We start from the raw sequence: 26,802 nt of genomic DNA on the forward strand, positions 1-26,802 counted from the left end.
TTGTTTCAATTTGAGAGCCGAATAGGCATATCTTACAATATCTAATCACAAATTCATGCAACAGCATATGAATTTTCATCCATTTGTTAGTTTCAGGGTTTTTAAAGGACAAGTCCCCCCAACAAAAATTTGATTTGAATAAAAAGATTTGATTTTTAAGTCAGCATTTTCCTGGGGTAGACTTTACCTTTAAATAATGACAATAATAGTGATGTCTTGAGTGCACATACTGTCCAGAGATGATTATTTGAAGAAAAGTGGACAACTAATTTTTCCCCTTATTAAAATTGGAAATATTACTGCATTATGTTTCAGTATTAGTATTTGAAAATAACTGTTTTTCAATAGCAATGGGGGGGGGGTCTTTTTATACAGTGTTATACAGTTTTATACAATGTATGACAAAATGAACTATATGTGGGTGAGTGGTACACTTTTGCTCATACACTCAGAAACAAAAGATTGATCAAAGCTTGTCAAATCCTTTCTTGACCATATTAACAGTATGTGGATGCCTAGGGTATTTGTTGGGTTTTATTTTCTTCCCAACTTTGGGCATGCTTGTGGAAGAAGACCACATATATAATCTCAATTAGGAAAGATATTGAAGTTATAACAGTTTTGAAATATAGTGAAATTTGTGTTTTATGCATTTTGTATAATTGTTTTGTTGATATTTTTTGTTATCATATGTTCCATATGATAGTTCCCTCAGTTCAAAGTTTTCTTCTACATTTGCAATTATCTTCAGTTGAAATGATAGAATTATGAGATGCTATCTTACCACAGATGTGACATTATTTTTATGATGCTCAGTCCATGAATAGAAATATACTGGGTGGCATAACTAGTTCTATACAAAAATGAAATTTGAATTATTTTTAGTAACACCACACTAAAGGATGTCAACTTTTTGTAATTGATGGGACTGGGAGGAACAAAAAATAAACAAAAAATGAAAAACAGTTTGGAGTCTCCTGCCAAATAATGAATGATTTGACTGCTTTGTAAAAATACAAGGAACATACAAGTATATATTCCATAAGTGTGCTAATATGACATTATTTTCCTCCTTACATTAAATTATCAAGTGTGTGTGTGAATTGTGCAATTGATCTATCAAAATTTCTATTTGCGTATTTTTTTAAAATAGAACTTGGGCATTATCATTTTTTTTAATATAGATATAGAGGAAGTTTTATGCAAAGATTTTTTGGTTAACATTAAAGTTTTGTTTTTGGATGAATTAAGGATTTCCCTAGATCAAGCTCTTCATCTATATTGAATATTTTGCATATTTCATTTCATTTTATTTGATAATGTAATCATATCTGTGTATAACACAAACTGTATGGTCTAATTGTAACATGTTAACTATTTTGTTATGTGTAAATTTTGAGAATAATCTGTGTTAAATTGTGCGACAGTGTGTTTTCATTTTTGAACATAAGATCATAATTGATATTAAATATTACAAATTGTTGACGAAACACTTCTTAGTACTCTGTTGCATATAATATACTGATGGTTACTTTGTTTTAATTTATGATTGAGATAGGCAGCAGAGCCCTTGGAATATTGCAAAAGAAGAATGGAACTAATATGGGAAACAAAATTTTACTTGGCAATTGGAAATCTAGCAATCAATTTCAAATTGTTTGTGAATTTATCAACAATACCTCAGTCACATTTGATCTACTAGTTTGACATACAGTTGATTCCTATTTTTTCAGGCCTTAAGGGTGGCTGTAGAATTTAAGAATTTTTTCATTTCTACGAAGATTTCTGTCACCATGAATTTAAAAATATGCCATGCAGCAACCCTAACATACGTGACTGCAACAGTACGTAGCCGTGGAAATTCTGCAGCAACCGTAGAATTGCTACTCACCATAGAAATTTTAGAATCTACAGCAGCCGCAGCAAATGTGACTGAGGTAAAAATGAAAACCTGATTTAAAGGGATGGTCCGGGCTGAAAGTATTTATAGCTTAATAAATAGAGTAGAATTCACTGAGCAAAATGCCGAAAATGTCATCAAAATCTGATGACAAATAACAGTTATCGAATTTTAAATTTTAGCAATATTTTGTGAAAACAGTCGTCATGAATATTCATTACGTGGGCTGATGGTGTCACATCCCCACTCGTTCTTTTGTATTTTATCATATGAAATTAGGTTTATTCAAATTTTTACCTCCAAGAGCTAGAAAAATTGGATTGACAACTGATTTGAGCATTAGATATTTATTGCTGCAACTTAATAATAAGGGAGACATATTATTCAAACAAGTATGAAATAAAGAAAAAATTATGATTTTATGTAATAACATAAGAAAACGGAAAGAGGAGATGTGACATCATCAGCCCACCTAATGAATATTCATGACGACTGTTTTCACAAAATATTGCAAAACATTAAACTTCAATAACTTTATTTTTTATCCGATTTTGATGAAATTCTTGACATTTTGCTCAGTGAATTCTACTTCTATGTATTAAGATATACATATTTTCAGCCAGGACCACCCCTTTAATCATTTCTTATATATCCTTTATGATTTTCTCCCTTTATCTTACTTTACTTCCTCACCATCCATATCTCACTTTACTTTCCATCTCTCTCCTTTGATCTGTCTTATATTTTGTCCCTACTCTTGCACACTTTTATTTCCACTCTCAGCCCAGAATCTCATCATCTCTAACACATGTTTTTAATTTAATTACGGCAAATGTTAAGTTTAATACATTTTGGTAAGTGTAACTCAATCTCTCCACAACTCTGCTCCCACTCCTATCAATATTTTGGTGCACAATATACAATACCATACCTGCAGAAAAGGTACAGAGAATTTATAGCATTTTTTCCCCTTTAATATCAACAGACAACTTCTCTCTTTTTGAGATGAAATGAATCATTGACACGAAATCAAACAATGCCAAGCATTTTGGGTAGGTAAAAAGAGATGGCACATTTATTTCCTAAACGAGAAGCATATATACATTTGAAAGATGCTGGGTTGATACCAAACAGACAGATTCTTCTTAAAGACTATAAAAACAAAAGAAACAAAAAAAAATCATATTACTTTTAATTAACAGGAGGAATAGTTAATGATAGAATACAGGCTCAACAAAGCTGAAGACAATTCTCTTGTACAGGATTTTTCATATCAGTAGATAACATTAATAGATGGCATTAATTTCAACAGAAATCAGTTTTGAAACAACAAATAATGACCATTTATCTTTTTTTTTGGGGGGGGGGGTGGATGCAGTAGATTTTTAAGTACTGAGCCTTGATGTGGTACAGAAACAAATGAATGTTACTGCACTGTGATGAAGGAAATTATTTCATTATTCAACCAACCATACATAAGAAAATGCATTTTGCATGGATATTATGCTAACCTATACATGTATGTTTGGCATCTGCTTTCTAGTGACCATTTGAAGATCTGACAAATAAACTAACTTATCTAAATATCAAGAAACTCATCTTGTAATAAATTTAATGATTGCTTTACATTAAATAATTTGTTGAGAGCCGTTTTAGAATGTCATTCTTCAGGTGAATGCTGTTAGATGGACATTATTACATGGTTTGAAAGATCTAGCCATCTTTTATCTGAAAGATATGAAGTGTCATTTCAACAATAGAAAGCACAAATAATAAATTTATTCTTCTTACAGAGAAAAATCTACAAAAAATACCTACTAGACTCTACAGGTAACTATAGAGAAATAAAAATATAATTGCTTGGAGAATGGCCTTGACTATTCACCAATTTGAATGGCCTTGACTATTCACCAATTTGATTGATTTACTATCATGATATAAAACATGACAATCTCCATACCAGTCACCATAGCTTATATGTTCTTCATAGTTTAAAAGTGTCAATGTCCATGAATGAATGAAAAGTATCTTCCATGTACGGTAAAACAAAACAATAGGATCAAATGAATAGAATTGACACATAAGAAAATACATTTCTACAAATAGTTACAGGATACATTAGGAGAGAGCAATAACGAAAATCCCCAAACCTTGAATTAGAGTGTGCCTATCTCATCTTTTACCTGGTCATCATAAATAAGTTAACCCCACTCGGGTTACAGTCACAAAATATATTCCAAAATTTTCTTCTGCCTCTTTCATTATTTCCCTATCTCCCTTGTCATGAAACAGGGAGACAGAAAATACTTTTTCATCATTAAGTCATTAATCAACTAAATGAAACAATAATCTACAACATTTACAGTTGTAATACATATACAAGCATCGTAGAAAAAAAATCATGCCAAATTCTACAGTGTATCAATGTGTAGCTAATATCTACTGAAGATTCATTCACCCTCTCACCTTTGCAGCAAAAAATAATAATAAACAAATAAATAAAATAAAATCAATAGAAATAAATTAGAATAAATACACAAAAAAATGTAGAAAAAGGAGCACAGATGTGATGGATCCTTGAGATTAAGAATACTGGATTGTTTATTTACCGCTCAAAGAAATACATATCTGTACAATTATAATACTATCAGGCTTATCCAAACTATAAGTAAAATTCAGTAAGGAAGTATATTGTCACAATACACTTAATCAATATAACAATTATGAACTATAACAATCTCATAAATATGCACTTTTATTTTCCTTAAAATTTCTACCAAGAATAAAAAAAACCAATTGAAATCATTATGCAGTTAATGCATGGACATATCATATGGAATGTGATTTGTCAATTTCATGAGATGATGGTTTCAAAATTAAGACAAATTGCAAATCTTCATTATTTATTAATTGATAAATTAAAATTGAAAAGTAAGGCAAAGAAATATTCTCAATTGATTGGACCATTAGCTTTAATTTGTCATAGATTCAATTGTTAATGACCTAGGTGGCTTGTGCTAAACAAAATTATGAATAACTGCTAAAGGTAAAAATGCTTCTGGCACCTACCTGTGGAGAACAGCAAAATAAAAACTGAAAAGGGACATTAATTTTTACTTTTCATGGTAATATTGGAGTCTTCAGAAGAGTTTATTGGTATTTTCAGATATTCTAACCATTCTTATATCAAATGCAATCACATATTTGTTTAGAATACTGAGAAACGGGTAAAACCCTGATATAAACTTTCTCCTGATATGACAACCAAATTTTGAACATTGGAAATTGGGAGAAAAATTCAGTCATTACTCCATAATACAAACAGGAACAAAAATAACACACAATTTTTAAAAGGTGATGTAAAATAGAGATATCCCTCTTCATATATTCCAATATAGACAACCATTATATCTTGGAATTATGGAAATAAAAATTGATAAATTATGGTAAGTGGAATAAAATTTGCAAGGCAAATGATTACACATGAAAGAATGAACTGTTTTGATTAATAAATATTAAAATCTCACTAAAAACCATGTTATTCAATAATCTTCATAACTTTCATATCCTTTGTATTTGTTTTCTCTATTTAATTTTTACTGCATCTGATGTTTGATGCCATAACATTACAAATTACAAATAATGTAGTCAATCGACAGTCTTAAAATTATTTCACCTGGTTTCCAATGGTTTATTGACCCTTTTTCTTGTCTAATACCATTGTTCAATTGTCATCATACATTAACGAGGTTGGGTCCAATTTAGTGGAAACCAAACATCAAGGTGATGGCAATTTCATTTTTCTCCAAACCTTTATTGTTCAAAAAGTATTTTTGTCAATATTCTCAACCTAAAATATCAAGTTGAATCCCTATTTATGAATTTCTTACTATTTACTCTGTAATCTTTAAACTGAATGTTTTGTCCTGCTATTTCTTTTTAATCAATCATGTGACAAGACATATTATTCATGTGACTATGATGTGCCAAATGTAATTGTTACCATTAACAACCTGAGAATCACTGAATCTCATTATCTGAGTGAGTTGCTATCCTATGTAAGTATTATTCGAGTTGGCAGCCAAACGGGAAGAAATTTCGACTTAAAATGAAAGCAGCATGAGAGCTATGGCAGTTAATATGAATCCATGGGCAGGGAGGAAGATTAACACTCTCAGGATAGCAACATTATTTATCAACAAGTTTTTTTCAGGAAAAGTTAAAAACCATGTGTTGACAAGATTGCACCGTCTGTTGAACAAGATTATTAAAAAGTCCACATGAATAAAGACATAGCAAGGCTGACCTACAGATTACAAATGGTAAAAGAAAAAAAGACATTACATACCCTCATGAGAAAGAAATAGTCGATAGTACATCAAGACTTGGCAAAGAATAAAACAAATAATGAGCACCGAAACATATCAATGGGGAACTGAAGGGGGTTAAAGTGGCTACTATTGTGCAGTGAAACATTTAATATAACAAATTCGATTACCCAGACATAGAAGAAATAAAATATTATTATACAAAATAATTATACAGCTGATCCAGATAAAACTGGATGCAGAAATAAATCTGTTGTCACTACACCTTGTCTTTTTTTTCTTGTTTTTTTTTCCTGGAAACTTTTTACAACTTTACACAGTGAATAACAAGGTATGATAACAAATGTACTCCTATTATGAAACATACAAGAGAACAAAAAGAAGAAACCCAAATACTATCAAATGATATCTGCACACATGATTCAGGGCATTTAAAAAAACACATCTGAAAATAAAGGTGTCCTGTTATGTCTTCATCCAAAAAACTTAGTACCTTCACCATATTATCTGCACTACCCAATAGCATCTCTTAAACAAGGTTTCACAGATGTGAAACACAACATTACAATTGTAACTTCCTTTCTCATCAAGCTTTACAATGACAATGAGACAGAGGAAAACAAATTTCTCATACAAAAATCCTCTCCTTCACAAATATAGAAGAGGTGTTTTCCAATCAAGTTTATGACTTCATCAATGTACATTACAGGCATATATAATCAATAGACTTTAGAAGATAAAGCTGCACGGCTGCAATACACAGATGTAGTCTACTGGTACAGACCCACTTCAAGGACATCATGATAATAAAGTCAGTGAAAGTTATTGGCAGTCTGAAAGAGAACTACTTGGTCTTGATATTGTACTGCTTCCATGAATCCTATGTTAGAGTGAACTCACTTTATTCAAGTCATAGTAAAGAGTGATACTCCACCCGTCAAGATCTGTAACGGTAGACTAACAAACAAGTGAGCGTTACTGTACAGCAATACTGTCATTCTCCTCTGGCGTGAGTGGCTCTAATGGTTGAGCAGATGAGTGTGATAGGTGTGACAAAGCGCTCTTAGATATGTGATCTCCACCTCCCATGGATGATGGTGAAGGGTTAAGGTCCATGGCTGACATATGTCCCCCTCCCATCGATCCCAAACTTGTCTGATGTGGGCCACCATGGGACATGGAGTTGTCATAAAGATGGCTGGCGTAGCCTGTTGGTGCACCCGATGTCTGCCCCAGACACGATTGCATTCCACGACCATGGAGGTTATTGCCTATATTGGACATAAAAAACATCATCAAGAGATAAAGTTTACTAAATAAGAAAATAGAAATTAGATATAGTCAATCTATAATTCATCATACCTAGAATTGCATGGTTATTTTCAATCAAGAATTTGGGTATTTTCCAGTGCAATCTGTTTGAATAAAGTGAGGAAATCATTTTCTCAAATAGGATTACTCATAAGTAGAAATGATGCTCAGGTAGAAGGCATTAACAAGACCCCTCTTTTTAATTGTCATCCCTCTCCTCCCCCCATTATTTGTCCTGTGAGTTGCTAACAGTTTGACTACACATTTAAAACCATTTCATACCTAACCTAAGTGATCACTGTTAACAGTTCAGGATCCAATCATATAGAATTATGGTGTTTCTTAATCTTGCTTCCATTCAATTATGCCTCATATTCCCAAAGAATACACACTGAAAAACTTGGGTTATTCAATATTCTGTAATTCATTCAAAGTATGTACCACCAAACATCTCTTTATTTTGGTAGCTTTGTCACTATGACCAACCAAAAAATTCAACATCAGACCAGCTTATGACACCATCCCCACTTACAAAACAAGGTTGGGAAAACATGGTATAATAAATTGTCAAAGTTGACATCTAATGAATTTTCCATCAATGCTTCACATAAAATGTATACAATACTGGTGTAAAAATGGTCTGAGAAACTGAATCAATTTTGGGAAAACATGTTTGCTTTCTTAAAGAAGAGGAGCAGGGGTCACTAAAGCCCCCCCCCCCCTAAAAAAAAAAAATATTATAATACAGAATAAAACATAAAAAAATAAAATTTCAAATTTTAAAAATTCTTATTTCAAAATAATTTAAATGATTTTGAATAAAAGGAGCAAAGAAGTATTCAAATATAATGTCAGCCCTTGCACTTTATTTTCATTTTAAAGGACAAGTCCGACCCAACAAAAAGTTGACTTAAATAAAAAGAGAAAAATCGAACAATTATAACACTGAAAATGTCATCTAAATCGAATGTAAAATAAGAAAGTTATGGCATTTTAAAATTTCACTTGATTTAACAGAACAGTTATATTCACATCCTGGTCGATATACTAGGAAGAAGACTGATGAAATCACTCACAATTTCTTTTGTATATTATTATATGAAATATTCAAATTGTCTCCTTGTTGTCCAATGAAACAAAGATTCATTCCGCCCTGAACATGTGGTATTACCATTATATTAACTAACATTTTATGGTTCAGTCAAGTTGGCCCTTATTGTCAAATCTGTAAAAATTGAAATATTGTATAATTCAAACAATAAAAACAAAATAAATATTGAGTGAGTGACATCAACTCTCTCATTTGCATGTTGCGCATAAACTGTTTTGTGAAAAATTAGCAAAACTTTGAACTGTCTTAACTTTCAGCGTTTTTCTCTATTAATTAAAACTCACATTTTTCTGGGGTGGACTTGACCTAAAAAATCTGTGTTGTACGTCACAAACATCTTTGAATTCTATGTTTATTAAAATGTATATACCAACATCATATAATCATGAAATAAGATGCTCATGCATCCTAGATGACTTCTTTACCATTTGATTAAAAAGGGCATAAGATTGTTTAAAATCCGAGAGAGATAAAAGCCTGAATGAATATTCTAATAATGCAGGCTTTGATTTGAGTGACACCTAACTCAATAACCCATGTCATAAGACCACACCACAAGCCAATAATGATAAGCCATCAGAAACAGGCAAAACTAACACATATTAACTTCCATTTTTCTCAGCCAACAAGTTTAAGGTTATGGTGTTGGATTTCACAACTGGGGGGCATGTATACTAACTACAAAACTAGCGAACATCGGATTTGGGTTGTCACTCCGCTCCCAAATATTGACAACTATTGAATCCTCTTAGGATCAAAATATGGGCCTCTACAGGAAAGGCATCAATTTAACACTATGATAACCGATATTACTTGATTAGTTTCTTCAGCTAAAATATTACGAGCAGAAAACAAAATGCCCTTCAAAACAGGATGAGGATCAAATCTTGGTCTCCCCACTTGCGATTAAACAGCACTTTTCGTGGGTAGGTCTTTGGGGTTATGCGCTCCTCGCCCAGTCACAGCGGCTCTCGTCTGCACACCTCCCGGGAATTGACGAGGGGCAATTGGAACCAAATTCAAGGGGCGTTGTTTCCTGACAAGTCTCTTTGAGTAATGACTTGGTGTAGCAGGCTTAGGGTTTATTGGTCCTGGCATAATCAGCCCTTACAATCACCACTAAGATGTTGGGTTTCTAGCCCTAGTTTCACCCTGAGCTTCCAGACAAAGACACATCATGCTACAGAGCTGTTTTTCATCAGGTTAAGATTTAAATGATTTCTTCCTGTAACTTGTCACTTCCATGTACTAAAGCCAGGTCAGAAATATATGTGGAACCAAATTGAAATTGGGTTTATTACCCTGAACATCATATAGATGTAAGAGCCAAATCTAGAAAAGGCTGTATAAAGATTCAAAGTGACAGAACACATCCTGTACCTCAAGCCGCAACAGTGTGTTCAATTTCAAGGAAAGAAAAAAAAACAATTGCATATATTTTACTTGCTTCTTGTATCTCCTCTGTATCTAAACACCAACTTTACCTCTAAATACAATTGTTAATATTGGTAGATCAAGATGAGATGGAAAAGGGGGTCCAACTTGACCCACACAAGACAATACAAGAAACTCTGCAAGTACATCCTATGCAACAAATAATGCTGACCACTAGTCTCATTTCAAACATCAGAGCCAACTTGCTAGATGAATGCAAGAAGGTGTTCTGAGAGAAACAAAGACTTACCTACCTGCAAGTCCAGACTGTGAGACTAAGGGATCTGAACCAGGACCTGGACCTCCAAGTGACCCTCTGTTTGGCATTTCTTCTACTTTTTCTTCTTCTCGCCGCTTAAGGCACGCTGCTTTGGGGTTCAGGTTACGTTCTGTTGGCAAACATAGATCATACCAACAGTTTAATTATCAATGATTATACTCAGAATTCAAAACCTACAGATAATTCCAAGTCAAAAGCTAGCATATTCAACAAGTCTTATTTTCCATCCAAAGTACATGTACATTTCTTATTCCTAAACTCCTTGCCTAAAACTTCCTGACTAAAACAAGATTCAGCTCATATCAAATTTCCATGAATTCCAATTCTTTTAACCCTATTTTAACTGGGCTATTTCAGACTGGGTATTTACTAATTATGCAAATATGAAATAAGGCTTTTACCTTTACTCACTTAAAATAGCTAGGGAAATGCTAATTTTAGGTGGAATTATTTATCTTAGCATTTCAATCAATCATCTAAAAAAATGGTGAATGAGAATTTGAGAATTAACTTTCTATGTAATTTATTATCATGTGAATTACTTATGTCTTTTTTGGAGTTTTTATTATTATTTTCTTTCTGATGAACTTTGTGTCTGGGACCCTTTCGTGATCATAATCACCATAAAATATAAATCCACATACCCAAAAAATTCATCATATATTTATCATCTTTGGTTGAATACACATTTGCTTTGATCTTGTACATAAAACCATGTTTTTGAGCAATTTAGGGGTTGATATGCATGTATTAAAAGTCATGTTTCACTTCCTTAAAAAAGTACTAGGTATAAATCATGGAAAAGTGAATGATAGTTATTACCTCTAACTTGGTGCTCCAATGTAGTAATGACTGAGACTGCTGAATGTAGTATGGTAAGCTTAGTTTGTGCCTTGTCCTGTTTGAGGTGTAACTGACACATTCTACCAAGTTCTTTGAATGCTTCATTGATGTCCCTTACACGGATACGCTCCCTTGCATTATTTGCATGGCGGCGTTCTTTCTCTTTTACCTGCTTCTGCTCCGGTGACAACCCTTCATCATCTGACTCACTGCTGAAAAAAATGGAAAAAAAACATTCCACATAAACTTTTCTCCTTTCATCACTAAAATCACATTGACAATAAGACTATAACGCTTTTCACACTGCAATTTTTTTTTTACCCTAACCCCGGAGAAATAGGTGGGGCTAAGGGGGGGGTCTTAGCCATACCAATTTCCCGGGGTTAAGCTTAGCCCACTTCGTTTTCACACTATTCATTAGCAAAGTGGGCTAGCATGGTAAAAAGTACGTTACTGTCTGGCCCTGCAAAAAAAGCAGGGTTAGCCCGCATATTGTGGTGCTAGCACCACAATGGCGGTGCTAAGAGATGCAGTGTAAAATGAAACTGGGCTAAGGAAAAGTAGGGCTAAGCATGAGCCAATCACAGAAGTCAATATTGCATGTTAATCGCACTCTGTATGGTAAAATCATCAATATTCATGAGCTGTATGATAGTCCTTGGCTAAGCATATAGTATGGGGTTAAGAAAGACGGTGTGAATAAAAAAAGATAGTACGGGTTAAGGATAGTATGGGGTTAAGGAAATGCAGTGTGAAAAGCATATTAAGGTTTTATAACATTCACCAGTTTGATAAATCTTAAATAAAATGAAAGGTTACCACATCAAAAGAAAAAAATAATGGAACAAAATGTAGACCTCAAAATTTTTCAAATCTTGTCTTTTTGATTGCCCCTTATATAAATGCTCTGCAATACATTTGTGTTATGCTTTGTTCTCTGATGTGAAGCTGCAAAAATCATTCAGCAACAGCATATCTTTTTATAATGCTTCACTATAATGTACAAAAATCAATTGTTCTCCCCATTTGTTATCTGATTTTCACAAACATAACACATACAAAGACATGAAAATTTGAGCATTATATCTAAGATATTAGTGCATGCCTTGTATCAAGCATTTAAATCAATATAAAGCTTATCCAAAATAAACATACAGACCTTTTTATTGTTCTACCCTACACCCTTCAATTATTTCATATCTACTAGTCATGCGATCACAATTCCTTTCTTAGTGTCTTGGATGATACTACTAATAAGTTAACAATGAACAATATTGCTCAGTAGATAACATGACAATAGAACCATTACACAATAAATCATTACAAATAATAATAACAGGATTTAATTTCTGGTTTTTTTTTTCAAATTTCTAGATGTACCCTTATCGGCTCTTAACAACATTAAAATAATGTAGAGAAATATAAAAAAAGAGGTAATTGTCTTACTCATATTATGGATTTAAAACAAAAGAAAATGGCCTCATATAACTTAATATCAGTGCTACTTTAATCCATACAAATTAACTATCAAATCAATGGGGACTGTAAATAAACTTCATTGATACTTTCAAACTTAACTATATGAAACCATCATTGAAAAAACAAAACAAAGATCTAAAGCCCTAAAAATATTTGCATAACAGAGCCATACTTATACAGGGAGAGAAGAGCTAAAATGCAAGTCAGATACCCAAATTAGAGTAGCTAATTAGCATTTCTACATCATGCCCAAGCTTTTAAAAATATAGAGCTAATAATGACTCAATTAGCTGAAAAGTAAGGGCCGACCACATACAGAAGATGCATGTAGCTAATATCCTGATGTATTTTCAAGACAAACTTATTGCTATATGCTATTTTCATTAGCAACAGTCCAGGGTGGGCAAAAATCTTGCATGAAAAAACGATTGCTCATTATGTTCATCCCATTAAATTTGGGTATTAATGTAACAATCACATGTCATTGATAAAAGTGGAAGAAGATATAGATCTTATTTGCCAATGGCTCTGTTTTAATGTACAAATCAGCCTTTGACAGTGATGGAAAACTAATACAATGAACCTTCATTACCAGGTCAACTAGTGCAACTACCTTCACACAAGTCTTATCTTTATTCCATCTCTTCCTTCCTCTTTCTCCTTTTAGGTCATTAATTTCTTAGACAAATTAACATATTGGTGGTTCCAGATTGCGAAACTGCATCCATTTGGAATAGGCATCTATTCCCTTTTGGCCAACATTAAATAAATCCTTAACTACAATTTACAGATTTACAGTCAAATGAAAAAAAATATTCATCTAAAATAACATGAACTACTAATGCAATTTTGTTGTTGTCCCTAAGGGATACCAATTTTTTTCCTAGGTTGGTTGAAACATGATTCAGAGAAAATAATTAATGATATAATCAGTGGGATTAAGTCTATCTTACACAGCACGTCAAAGGCTGAATTGATTGAGTCATGGCTAAATCTCTTTGAGTTCATGCTTTGATATTATATGGTGTTAGGTCAGGAAAGCTCTGACAAAGTGTTAGGTGAAAAAAGAGAAATAACTAACTCTGGTGATCCAGGATTGAGGATCATAAGACTTTTGCCTCCCTGCTGTGGCCCTGCACCACCACCACCACCACCACTTCTTGAATCATTTCTGAATTGGATGAGATAAAGCGAGGGCATGGTGTTAGTTATATCTTATCCACCTTCCCAATCAAATAAATTAGATTAAAACAAATAATTATACTTGACCTAATTCACATGAAAACTGACTGATAACACAACCCAGCATGCTATATCATACTTGACAAAATCAAATCATACACAATCAATTTCATACTCAAACATTAATACTCAGTAAACAAGCGTACTATTGTGTTTCATTGAATGGAAGATGTATCTGCATCCTTATTCAAAAAGAAATCATTTAAAAAGGTCAAACGGTTCACTGTTCATTGGTTATTAATCTAAAAATGACTTAGGCTTTACAAATATCAAGTGTGTAGTCTTCTAATTGATTTATGTAGCCTGCTGGGCAATTGCTTGATCCCTTACAACCCACACACAAGTAGAGAGTTTCTACAGCAACCTGAGGGGGACTTGGATTAAGGTAAAGGGAAGAACCCATAATCCAGTAGACTTCCTGTCATCTCTGTCTCATTAGAGGAAGCTAAGGGATTAAGAGGGGCAATAACAGGGTAATTAGATGGGATTATCTACAAGGGGGTTGTCAGTTGATGACACGAATGCCTACAAACCTGTTAAACTACAACTCCCTTGACACTATCCTTGCCTATCATATTTGTATCTGACATGAGTTTTTGTGGAAAATGTCTGAGATTTTACCCAACAATATCCTTTCAAAATATGTATGAATGATTACACATATCAGAAATTAAAAATGCTACAGGTCTAATAAAATAGATATCTAATTGCTCCTTAGATGGAATTCTTTTTTTGTATCATTGAACTTGATATATTAAGAGGATGCAAGTTAAGACAGGAATGACTATCATAGTCTTGTGTCATTCTAAGTGTTCAATTACATCCGATACCTGATCTCCAAGCACAGTGTCAAAACTTTAAGCTGGCGGTGACAGGTCCAATCACACATTTTTTCCTCCTCTCATCATTTTCAGCGAGTAGATGAACACATTAATGTTTGAATTTTGAACAGTCATGCTTAGTGAAGATTGGGTATAATCCTATCTACAAGATCATATTCCTGCAACGAAAGTCATTCCCTTCTTGTAGGTGAGAGAAAATGACTTCAACTGACTTGCAGTTTTATTAACATGACATTTTCCCCGGTACGATATTTCTAAGGTGTGACATACCAAGGATCAATAAAAATAAAGAGCAAGCATACATAGTAAAAAGCTAAAAAAAATGCATATTTTCAGGACTGACGAAATAGATTTCTGATTTTTCATTTACATATCCTTTCTGTAATAAGGGTCAAGTAAACAGTTACTTAGAATTAAGGGATGATAATATCAAAGTCATATTAGACCTACTTGAACCTCTTCTTGTTTTTGGGAGCATTATTAGCATCTCCTTTTTTAGAACTGGGAGCGCCTCCACCTGAGACATCATCTCTATCATTATCCAGCATCAATCCTCCTCCTCCACCTCCTTTCGTTTTACTCTCTTCTGATTTGGTCTTCTTCTTGGTATTGGTACTTGATTTCAGGCCATTGTCTAGTCCACTACCCATCATATCACCATGTACTGAAATAAGAAAATATCAAACATTAAAGTATTTGTGTAATTTTTCAAATGATCCTAGAACATAAAACTTATGCAAAACGTTCAACTTATAAAATGTCACATGAAGACATAACTGGGCATCATAAATATGATAAAGTCTATGATAAAGGGTCATTCAACAAAACAATCTCTGGTAAGGTTTTGCTGGTTTTGAAAGTGAAATTGATAATTCTATCCCATCTTAAAATAATAACATGTATCTGCTATTTAAATATTGTTTTAAAAAATTCCCTCCACATTCTTTAGTCATAATGAGTGTACATTTAGTGCATTCATAGATCCCAGGAAATGCCAATATGTCTGGCTACAACCATAGTTCAGATATATATGAATTGTCACCATAGGAAACATTCATTTCAGTTGCATTAACTTCTCTCTGCAATCATAAACCACTAAATTGTTGAGGAAGTCAATAAACTGCCTTATCACCTTTACACCTCCAGTGCTGGGCAACACTAAAGAAGTAATCTTATATCCCAAATTTTAGGCCACTGATTAAATTACGCCTCAATTTCAAACTGAATCTCTGTCGACCTCCACTACTGAATTATGATTTCATCTCTGAACTTCCCTAGAATCACCCAATCCTCTCGTCTTATGCCTTTTTACACTTGGCTTATCTCCACCTTTCTGCACTTCGTGCTGCTCCATTTCAGCTTTCTTTCTTACATTTTTTCAACAATCTTTGAATATTTCATTCTATTTTAGTTTTCAAGCACACAACTCACATTGAATTATGAACCAATGGACAGAGCAACAGAAACTATCATACAAACATATTTATATATATTTTTGAAGGGTTGAACAAGTATTCTCAATTTTATGATTTTGAATGACAAAATTGACACATATAGTTGATTTGTTGAGTCTTTGAGCTACTGAACTATCTTAAAATTCCCATCTTTCTTGTGATGTGCTAGTGATTGACAAACTTTCTAAGGACCTTCTCCATTCCGGAGGCCGAGGTGGCAAAAAATTTCCTCTTTGAATTCAAATACCTCTTTCAACTCATTGAGTGTTATTAAGAATGTCATTTTAGTTTATTACCAAACATACTCCCATCCATATCTCTTGAATCTCTCCCTCTCTGTTTGTCTATCTCCCTCTCTTTCTTTCTTTCTTTCTTTCTTTCTTTTTCTTTCTTTCTTTCTTTCTTTCTTTCCTTCCTTCCTTCATTTCATCTCTCCCTTCTCTTTATAGATTACTGTTCACATTTAAACATAAATTCCCTAGACTTCTAAACTCTTGTGACTCTTATGAGAAAGAGGGCATGACTTACCCCATGCCCATAACATGCCAAGACTTATTAACACCAATTGACTATGAGTGAGAGGTACAGAAGGGTTAGAAGCATAACGGAGGCATATAGAGGGCAAAGAGAAGACAATTCACCACACTTATCATCCCCTCAAAACAAAATCAGTATGGAAATATAATAGGAAACAAAGTTAATCAACTGTCTATCCAGCTTACTTTTGAAAGTTCATATGTATAATAAAAAGCAGAGCCAAGGGCGTTTTATGTATATAGACTGTTCCAAAATGTTTAATAAAGTGTTTAAAAAGGAGAAACATATAGCACTGTCAGAGGTTTCTTTAAAAAAAAATTGATCATGTAAAACAGAGAAATATATGTTATCTTTTGATAAAAGTAAATTTATAAACTTTTATTGATCAAATGAGAAAAAAATCTTGTTCTTTGATATTGCTTGCCCTGCATTTCATAAAAGGTATGAGGAATTATCATTATTTAAAAATGCCTCCCAAATAACGCTAGGAATCTACACTGCAATGGGATCTATCTCCTACTATACCCACAGACACACGAGAGAAATGTGACTGTGAGGTCCTGAGAACTACTGCCTATACTGGAAGTCTTCAAAACACAGTTGTCATACCAATTCCAAACAAGACTGCCAAAACCTTTTCCACTGTCTACCCTTCTAAGTTGCACCCCCTGGTGGTATATTAAATTAGACTTACAAGCAGTTCAAATTCACTTTAACACCAGTGCTCTGAACATGCTATTCCGGACTAGTTCTACATCATATCCATGCAAAATTTACTACCATTTCAAGAATGAATATTATAGGCAAATAAATAATTGAGAAAGTTTACAAGCACACTACTCTCCATCTTTATGTTATGCTGTATAATCCTCATCAAATACCAATCAAATTTACAAAGGGGTCCAGTAAATCATTCTTATTAATATGAGTTTCCTTTTCAAATGACAGTCTGGAATCCTTCTTCATTCAAATACCCTCGAGGTATGTTTGACAATCATGCATCCGTTTTCCATTAGGAGGTACAAAGAATTATTAACATTTTCTACACAGGGTTGAAAAATTGCATTAAACAATGATTATAGTCTTTAGAGAGATATAAATATTGTAACTTTGTAAATAAGAATCCATTCCAAAATTCAAAAAAAAGAAGAAAAAGATAAATACAAGAGCCTTTTTCATCATTATCAAATTCTTAAACTATAGGGGCCTACGGGTTTCTGATATAAATTTTCATTCTTTTTCATCAAGAATCTCCTTAAACCTACTTCCCACCTCTTAATTCACAATCTTGCATTCTATATTCTCCTTGAAGCCCCCCCCCCCCCCTTTCCATACTCTGTTTCATCTCTGATTCTCCAAACTAGTAATTGTATGGGGATAGTAGGCCTACACATTTCTTACGCCCCTCCCTTTTCCATTTCTTCTTACAAGATGTCACTAGACAGATACTGTAAACTTCATCTTCATCATCTGAAAGTACTTTGTGCTCAGATGAAAGGGAAAAATCCATGGCTTATTTGGACTTTGGTGGAAACATGTTTTCTGGCTTGACTGAAGTTGAGGTAACACAGGAGGAAAAAAATGGTGGAAAAGCACACATCTATTCTGGCATATTGCATAAATTCACAAACATATCCCTGTTCTGATATTGAAGAAATGTTTCTAGAAATGCCAGGGAGATTTGAGAGAGAAGTAGCACCTGGTTTTCATCTGTGTAGGGGAAGGCTTCAATTTTAAGGCATAAATAAAGTTCAGGTCATACCAACTTCCAGGGGGGGGGGGGGTGTAGTTCTTGTTTTTTTTTCATTGTATAGTGTGGAAGTCAAAGGTCAATGTTAAATGAACTGATTAAACCTATACATTAGTAGATAGGCATATTAAATATATAGGAAAATGTAGGGTTTTAGAAATAACATAAATAGGCCTATAATGCTGCATATGAGTCAGCTTTCCTGCACTTGACCTCTTTTCCTCATGAACATTTGATGATCATGACACAAAACAAAATCGAAGTATCTGCATTGCAAATTGATTTTTTTTTAAAATCTAAGATGAAGGGGGGGGGGGGGTAATTGTGCCAAATTCATGACTCATCTTTTTAAAAAAAAGTCATTTTGTTGTCTTCTTAGATGTACGTCTTGTAGGGAAAATTAGCTCAAATTAGCTAGGCTTTCTCAGCAGGTTGCTAGACTTTTTGCTTTGACTCCAGCTGTGTATAATCTTTTTTTTTTTACTCTCTATTTTCCTCTATCCCTTTCAAGCACAGATATGAAAGGAAAACAAGAAGTAGAAAGGAGAACATGGTTGATTGGCCTCTAGTCATGACTTCTTTAACATGAATTGATATCCATTCCTCACACCAAAACACATTTGATAATTTAATTGAAATATGAAATTTTTATATTCATAGATATTATTTTAGATGAAACTTTCTTAAATGTTCTACTGGTCAATTAAACAATGTTATCTTATGAAAGGGAAATCATTTTAATATTGAATTGCTTATTAATAAATGAAAGACAAAATATAATTGGTGAGCATACAAATCAAAATATAGGAATTTTTGTGAATTCAAACACAAAACAGCATTTCTTTGACATAACTTTTGAGGTCCTCTCCCACTTGTTTATTTTATATATATTTTACATGAGACAAGTTAAATATGTTCAAATCTTACTGGAGATGATTTGTATAAATCAACATTAATCCCATAACAAAGACTGTAGTTATGAGAAACAATCTTGATATTTAGCTGATACCACAAAGATGAAAATGGCTGTAAAAAGTACAAGTAATCTTCATTATTAATACTCATCTCATCTGTTCATGCTATAAAAAAAAATCATCCCTATGCTTCCTTCATTTTAATTTGCAGAAACCCTTTTTCACTTTTAAGTGCATTCTAGTCCCTGATGTAGTGACTTGCAGAATATCTGGAACCCCCAAAGGTTCTACTAATAGTTTTGACATTAAGCTCTTGATTTTCTGATTAATTAGTCATGTTTGTCTCTGACCAGTAACCATGGTAACTGTCTATCCATGAACAGATCATGCACAGATTATAAATTTAGGCATGAAAAGTGTCAGATAAATCAATAAACCTGGGCTATTTTAACCAGACAGGTGAAATCACTTAGAGAGTTTGCAATCAAACTGTGACTTCATTAAGTCCAATCCCACTGCCAAGAAGCAATATTTCACTCTAACTTAAATCATTTGTAACCAACACTGAACAAATATATAAAGACTGAACTATTTATAACACACATGCTTACTAGTAACCAATGTCAAGTATCAGCTAAGTATTTGCATACTTCTTTCTTGAGTAAAAAGGAGCTTGCAATTTCATTTCAAATTAGTGACATGGGTTGCCTATTTATGACAGCTTTAGTCCCATCTATCCCAAAGTTTGTCAGTAAGACAGCTGAACCCATGCCTGATCAATTTGTCAAAAGCCACATGCTTTAGGGCTTTGGAAGACATCAGCAAACAACACAACAAATCTGGAACCAGTTTGAAAGGGGTTTCTTAATGTAAAGGGAATATGCCTAGCTACTAGACTTGGGATAGGATGAAGCAATTCATGTCTGTCACCAGATGGAAATCTTCTTCTTTACAACTTCTCAACTTTCTTCAAGGAAGGGGGAATGATGGGCATTTGCAAGAACAGGAGACAAAGATTTTTAAAATGTACAATAAGACAAAAATAATCATTAAGGCCTGGATACATGTACAGCGAAGATTTATAAAACCATCCTAATTTTTCAACATCTATACAAAACAGTGTAGGATAATTCCAACCAATGATTTCAGAATTATTTCTGACAATCAATATGCATTGATCATAACATGATGAGAGATAATCGTTATGTTTATGAAATGTCTACATCAAATTTCAAATTGCTAGTTCTATTTGGAACATGAATGTACCATAGCTGGTTCATATTACAGCACAGGTATGTAATGCAATTGCTTTCATTCAAACAATAGACAAAGAACATTCAGTCATCTTGAAGCTAGAAGGGAGTGCTTTCCAACCTTGGGTGTAAATTGAAGTCAGCCGTTGGAGGGAGATAAAGGATTGAACGCTATACTCTTGTCGGCTGCTGGCCCTTGAGATACCTACACAAGGAGGTAAAGCTCTTACAAATGGGGTGTATTATTACCCCTCCCCCATCTACTGTCTTCCATCCTAGAGTCAAGTAGTTCAAAATTAATGATTGTATCCTCCAGCAGAGAGACCATCAAAATGGATTCATTTTATAAGCATCAATAGTTTAGCCATGACACATGATAAATGAATCAACGACTCAATTGACACCTAGCCACAACCCCACCCCCTTCATTATACCATGAACAGGTATTTTGCAAGTTATCTTGAGAGTCAAGGATAAACTTTATCATATTCTCACGTTTACTGTAGGTGTGAAATGTTCAACTAAAATTATAGGCCTATGGTTATATTTCATTTTAGCCATGTTGTAAAAAAACAAAAACAAAGTAAAAACCAGAGTCCCATCCTGTAAGTAGGCCTACATCATCATTGCCTTCTTTTTCTTTATAGACCTGCCTAAATGACTATAGATATAAATAAAATTCAAAATTTGGGCCCAGTCCTTATTAATTTGATGATCTATCAAACCTTTTTCTAATAAACATTTTAAGTTATTGACATGGTAAATTTGAATAAGCAACCTACTTCTTAACCTTTTTGCATGACTGTCAAAGCACACTGAAAAATACAATGGCAGCATTAGACAATTTGATGTGAAAACGAACAAAAATGTGAATATGAAATGGCCTGATGTGATTAATACAAAGTGTTATTTCTATGGGATTTATTTAAAACCCAAAACGCCTGGTTAGAATATTCTTATGCCTATTTAGGGCTATTAAGTATCAACATTAATAGTTCAGAGCATATAGGCCTAACAGTGGATACAACGTGAGATTGATTGTTTCAAATGTAAATAAACAGAAGAAATTATGAAGGTTTAATGGCAAAAAAGGGGGAAGAAAGAAAAAATGAGAATGGGGTGCTTGAGATGAACAAGGAGACTAAAATGAGTTTGGTAAAGATACAGAATAAGAATGATATGTGAACAGAATAAAAGGTGATTAAAAGTGATATGTGATTGGGGCTTGAGGTGAAGATGATGATGTCTCTCAGCAGGAGATGAGAATCTGATTCAAGCACAGTGAAAATAAACATACCCTCTCAAAACACAGACTCTGACTTCATGTGTGGTTACACACTCCTTTAATACACACTCATCATGGTTACACTCTCGGACAACTCACATTTTCATTTTCACCTAGTTATTTCATATTCATAATCATATCTTGATTCAAAGCTATACAGAAATCCCTTATCCTTTAAATTTAACAGGGGTCAGAATATTGTTGAGAGGTGAAAATAAAGCCATAATAGACAAAGATTGCCATGTGTGAATGATAAAAACTTGCATAAATCCATGGATGAAAATAGCACAGATCTGAGACCCTATTCACAGTGGATCCAACACCTACCAAACTTGGAGGAGCTTGTCAAATTTTCTTGGGTAATAATATTTTGAGCTGGACAAATTTTAAATCAGATTAAAAGAAGGTGACCAGAGGGAAATGAACAACAAATCAAACATACAAAGTTGTAATACAAAAATGCCATGCTGTTCACTTTGAGAAACAAATCTAACATATCTCATTTTAGCTAAATTTACAAAATAACTACTTAAATCTATTTATCTCTGTCCTTCCCATGTCTAAACTAAACTTTCAAACAAGTGAACAACTAATAGTTTTAAAAATACAATTAGCACACAAAATTCAGATGATTTAAAGCAAAGTTTACCTCCATAAGGTTGACCAGGATTGATATCTTGTGATAACATACTCCCCCTCTCTGATAATGACTGTGCACCGCCAGGCTGTAAAAAATATATATATAAATATATATCATTATGAACATTACAAATTATAAAGAAGAGTCATGTCCAAAATACCAAATACATCAGAATCAAATCATAATATTTCATATCATAATCACAAAATATTGTTATCTTCATTCATCATAGAAAATAAATATCTACAAAAGTGTATATACAGAAAAGGAAGAACAAATTAAAGTCAAGTCAAAGATTGGAAACATACTGTAATGTCTGTTGACATTGTAGGGTCATGAGGGTTATTGAACGGAGACAAATTAGACTATTTTGAAAATGAGAGAGAAGATAATATTGTAATACAGGAGTTTGATGGCGCCTCTTCTTCCTCTCTCTTACCCTGTGTAACAGGCATGGTGGAAGGAAGACAAGGTCATGGTCATGATCTTACAAGAAATTTATCAACAATATTGTCAAAATTGTATCAAACATCAACATACTAAAAGGATTATATCAACCGTTGTTAGTTTAATTTGCAATAACATAATATAAATAAGAAATTTAGCGACACTTATGACAAACTCTACAATAACCCTTTACTTATTATCTGTATCATTCATAATACTCAACATCTTAATGTGACTTCACATCATGAATTGGCTATTCTTTTACTCTCTTAAAGGACAAGTCCACCCCAACAAAAAGTTGACTTGAATAAAATAGAAAAATCCAACAAGCATAACACTAAAAATTTCATCAAAATCAGATGTGAAATAAGAAAGTTATGACATTTTAAAATTTCGCTTAATTTCACAAAACAGTTATATGCACATCCTGTTTGGTATGCAAATGAGGAGACTAATGACGTCATCCACTCACTAATTCTTTTGTATTTTATTATAGGAAATATGAAATATTCTAATTTTCTCCTCATTGTTAAGGAAAACAACGATAAATTCCTTCCTGAACATGTGGAATCAGCTTTGTTTAATACTATATGGTTCAGTCAAGTTGGTGCTTATTGACAAATGTGTAAAAAATAAAATATTGTATAATTCAAACAATAAAAAACAAAAGAAATAGTGAGTGATGGACATCATCAACTGACTCATTTGAGTTGTGCATATCACTGTTTTGTGAAAATAAGCAAAACTTCAAAATACCATAACTTCTTTTTCATTTTACATCCAAATTTGATGAAATTTTGAGTTATGTTTGTTTGAATTCTCTTTATTTATTAAAATCAACATTTTTCTGGGGTGGACTTGACCTTTAATTCTTTCCATATTAAAGTTATTTCAATAATACCAATATTCATCTTTTGAGATGATTGCAAGTTGAGTTGGCACATAAATTCCTGACCAAAAAATCTTTTATAGAACACCTAATAATTAGTATTTATCAAATTAAGAATGGACAATAATATACCTAAATTCACCATGTGCATATAAATAAGGATAAGAATGATTATCATCACTATAATTCTATTTCACTACATGTGCTTTGTTATTCAAATCTTTCTTAATTGCAATACTGATTGCTTACATTCATTTTAATGTTTAATAGATTTGTTTCATTTTGTTTTACCAATTTCTAGATATAGGTTTGCCTTCATTCTGAGTAAGAAATAGCCTGTAAGATTTGACCTGATTTGGCCAGTATTCCAAGTGAAAGTAAAAGATTGTTTTGCTTTGTCTGTAGTACCTCCTCTAGTGCTGATGAGAATGATGACCTCGTGTGTCATTTCTAAACACGCAAATTGCTCATCATTTGAAGACCAAAGGAAACATGTCAATAGTTTCAAACTACAAACCTTAAGAGACCAAAACAAAATCTAAAATGAAACCTACAGACTAACATGTCCACTACTCTAGTCCATATGGCTAGCTTAGATGAGATAAAAAGTGGAGTTCATAAGTTAACTAATTTCAAAACAAATAAAAGGAAAGAAAAAACTGAAATCAAGTCAATCAAGCATTTTGGTGGAAATGAAAGATGACAAACACTTGATATTCTCTAAATTCACCTACTATGGTTGTGCCCCTTCATTTGTTAATTTATTTTGGTTGTGATAAGCAGAGGACAGCAAAAAAAATCAACAAGCCTGACAAAACAGGAATAATAAGAAGGTAGAACGCGAGGTAAAACAAAAAGAACAGAGGGAATAACAGAGTGGAATTATAATGGTGAGATAAGCAAAATTTGTCAAGCTGTAGTGATATGATGACAGACATATAAATGCACATGGATTGAGAACCCAAGGTGAGGTATGGATGAAGACAGCCTTCAGAGATCTAACTACCAACCATTCAACAAACGTGGTAAGAAAAATGTAGGCCTTCATAAACCTAGCTCACTTTCAAAAGAGACACAAAAACATATTCAATGAAAGGCAATTAATAACTTTGTCTAGGATTAAATTTTAAATCCTCACCTACTTTGTAATCATAATTGCAAACCTTTGGGTCAGACAGGAATTTCCTGAACTTTACAGACTAAGTGGTCATTCATATATCAAGATATATATTATTTACAATAGAAAATTCATGTCTCAATAGCTTAGTAGTATACCAATATGGCATAGCTCCCAGTGTGCTGCAGGCAGGCCATTGCTCTGGCCCACACATATAATCAGCCTGCTGGACTCCGCCAGGCTGCTTCATTCACTATGTATGGTGAAACTAAACAAAAAGAAAAACTTCCAATTTGTGGGGACGCCTCTCATTCCGTCAGAGGCAAATTTGGCTGCTATACTTTCTCTACAATGAATTCGGCATTATGATCTTAGAAAAGATTATTTCTCTCATGAAAAAAAGTCATCTTTTCCTTTATCAATTGATACACTATTAGGATTCAATTTAATTAATCTATTTTCTAAAATATAATTTTGATGGCAAAAAGGTGTAATTAGTCTGTACACACAGTCCACTGTTATTTTTTGCTTCTTTTTCTGTTCCTTCATGATCATGAGCAAAGATTGTATAAATTGTCAGCTCATAAAAGAGAGATTGAAACAATAGAAATGAAATCTAACTCATATTAGTTCACTAGTACAGTACAATTTTCAGGGGGGGGGGGGGTAAGTGGGGTGGGGATGGGGGCAGACGATACAAGCATGTCATGGGGAATACAACCATTCGGCACGCAATATTCAAAAAGTAAAACGAGACAATCAATTCTCTCTAGACGTAACACGCACACAACTGTTGCTATATTATTTATGTCTTCCTATTTCTACAATAATCTAACTAATCCCACTATTCTCTACATTTCTCCTTCTCCGATCTCTGCCGACTCCTACCTTTCAAATCCAATTCATAATCTCTGCTGACATTTATGAATTTGGGTGGAAATTTATTTGGAAGTGTTGGTATTGTATGAGTTATGTATGTGAGTGAAGCATTGTGGCATGAAACGGCACTGAGAAGGGGATGTAGAAAAAAGTTTGTTTTCAATTTTGAGGTTCGAACGGAGCAACAACTTTTCTAAGCATTGATAAAAACACAACATGGTTCTATAGAAAACCAAGTTTTTCAATTTCCTATGAAGATTATTTTGTGACTGAATTGAATAAGGTCTAAAACTGCTTGAAAAAAAAATTATACAACTTCTAAATTATCACTCTGTCCACAGAACAGTTCTTCAATCTTTGAAACATATTAATGCTTGTCAGAAGAGTTTCCTCTGAATTTTGTTACTCAATAAGCCCGACTTTAAACCCTTCAAAATTGTAAAAACAGGGTATTCATAAAGAGAGATTGAACTTTGTATTTGGTTCATTCCTCTTTGTTTTGCATGTTATGGGGGTAAAATTCTAAAATCAAAAGATTCAAAATTTTCAAAAGATGACTGAAAATATAGATAAGTTATTTTTAAAATGTACTTAAAATAACCCATTTTTCAAAGCAAATTTCAAGTTAATGCTATAGACCTAAATATTAGATAGATAAATAGACAGACAGATAGATAGAAAGATAGAGTTTACACATGAGGATGAATAGGTGTCAGACCGCCTCGGAAGTTTGTCAGTTCCAGGTATTTTCTGATCAGAAAATTTACCCCGATCAGAAAATATCAGGTAATATTGGTAATATGAAAGCAAATTACGCGTTATCTCCCCGAAAGAAAATACCCACTAAATAGTAGGTACTTTTCAAAA

At 33.2% G+C, this 26,802-nt stretch overlaps 1 protein-coding gene across 11 annotated transcripts in view; it reads right to left on the reverse strand.

Annotated features, from left to right (window-relative positions):
• Window positions 1-2,953: 2,953 nt before the first annotated feature.
• LOC121410251 (transcription factor 12-like) overlaps window positions 2,954-26,802 on the reverse strand; it is a 125,430-nt gene continuing 101,581 nt past the window's right edge. For 7 of the 11 annotated variants that reach the window (XM_041602206.1, XM_041602203.1, XM_041602205.1 and 4 more), the window contains 6 exons: window positions 22,613-22,688; window positions 15,221-15,434; window positions 13,768-13,857; window positions 11,187-11,419; window positions 10,339-10,473; window positions 2,954-7,499 (listed from right to left, as the gene is read on the reverse strand). In XM_041602206.1, the coding sequence (XP_041458140.1) occupies window positions 7,204-7,499; window positions 10,339-10,473; window positions 11,187-11,419; window positions 13,768-13,857; window positions 15,221-15,434; window positions 22,613-22,688 (1,044 nt within the window). In that variant the 3' untranslated portion in view covers window positions 2,954-7,203. Of the gene's footprint in view, window positions 7,500-10,334; window positions 10,474-11,186; window positions 11,420-13,767; window positions 13,858-15,220; window positions 15,435-22,612; window positions 22,689-26,802 lie in introns of all 11 variants that reach the window. The other 4 variants (XM_041602204.1, XM_041602210.1, XM_041602209.1 and 1 more) reach the window with 4 other exon arrangements.

Source organism: Lytechinus variegatus, chromosome 3 (genome assembly GCF_018143015.1).
Source record: "Lytechinus variegatus isolate NC3 chromosome 3, Lvar_3.0, whole genome shotgun sequence".
NCBI classification, from domain to species: domain Eukaryota; kingdom Metazoa; phylum Echinodermata; class Echinoidea; order Temnopleuroida; family Toxopneustidae; genus Lytechinus; species Lytechinus variegatus.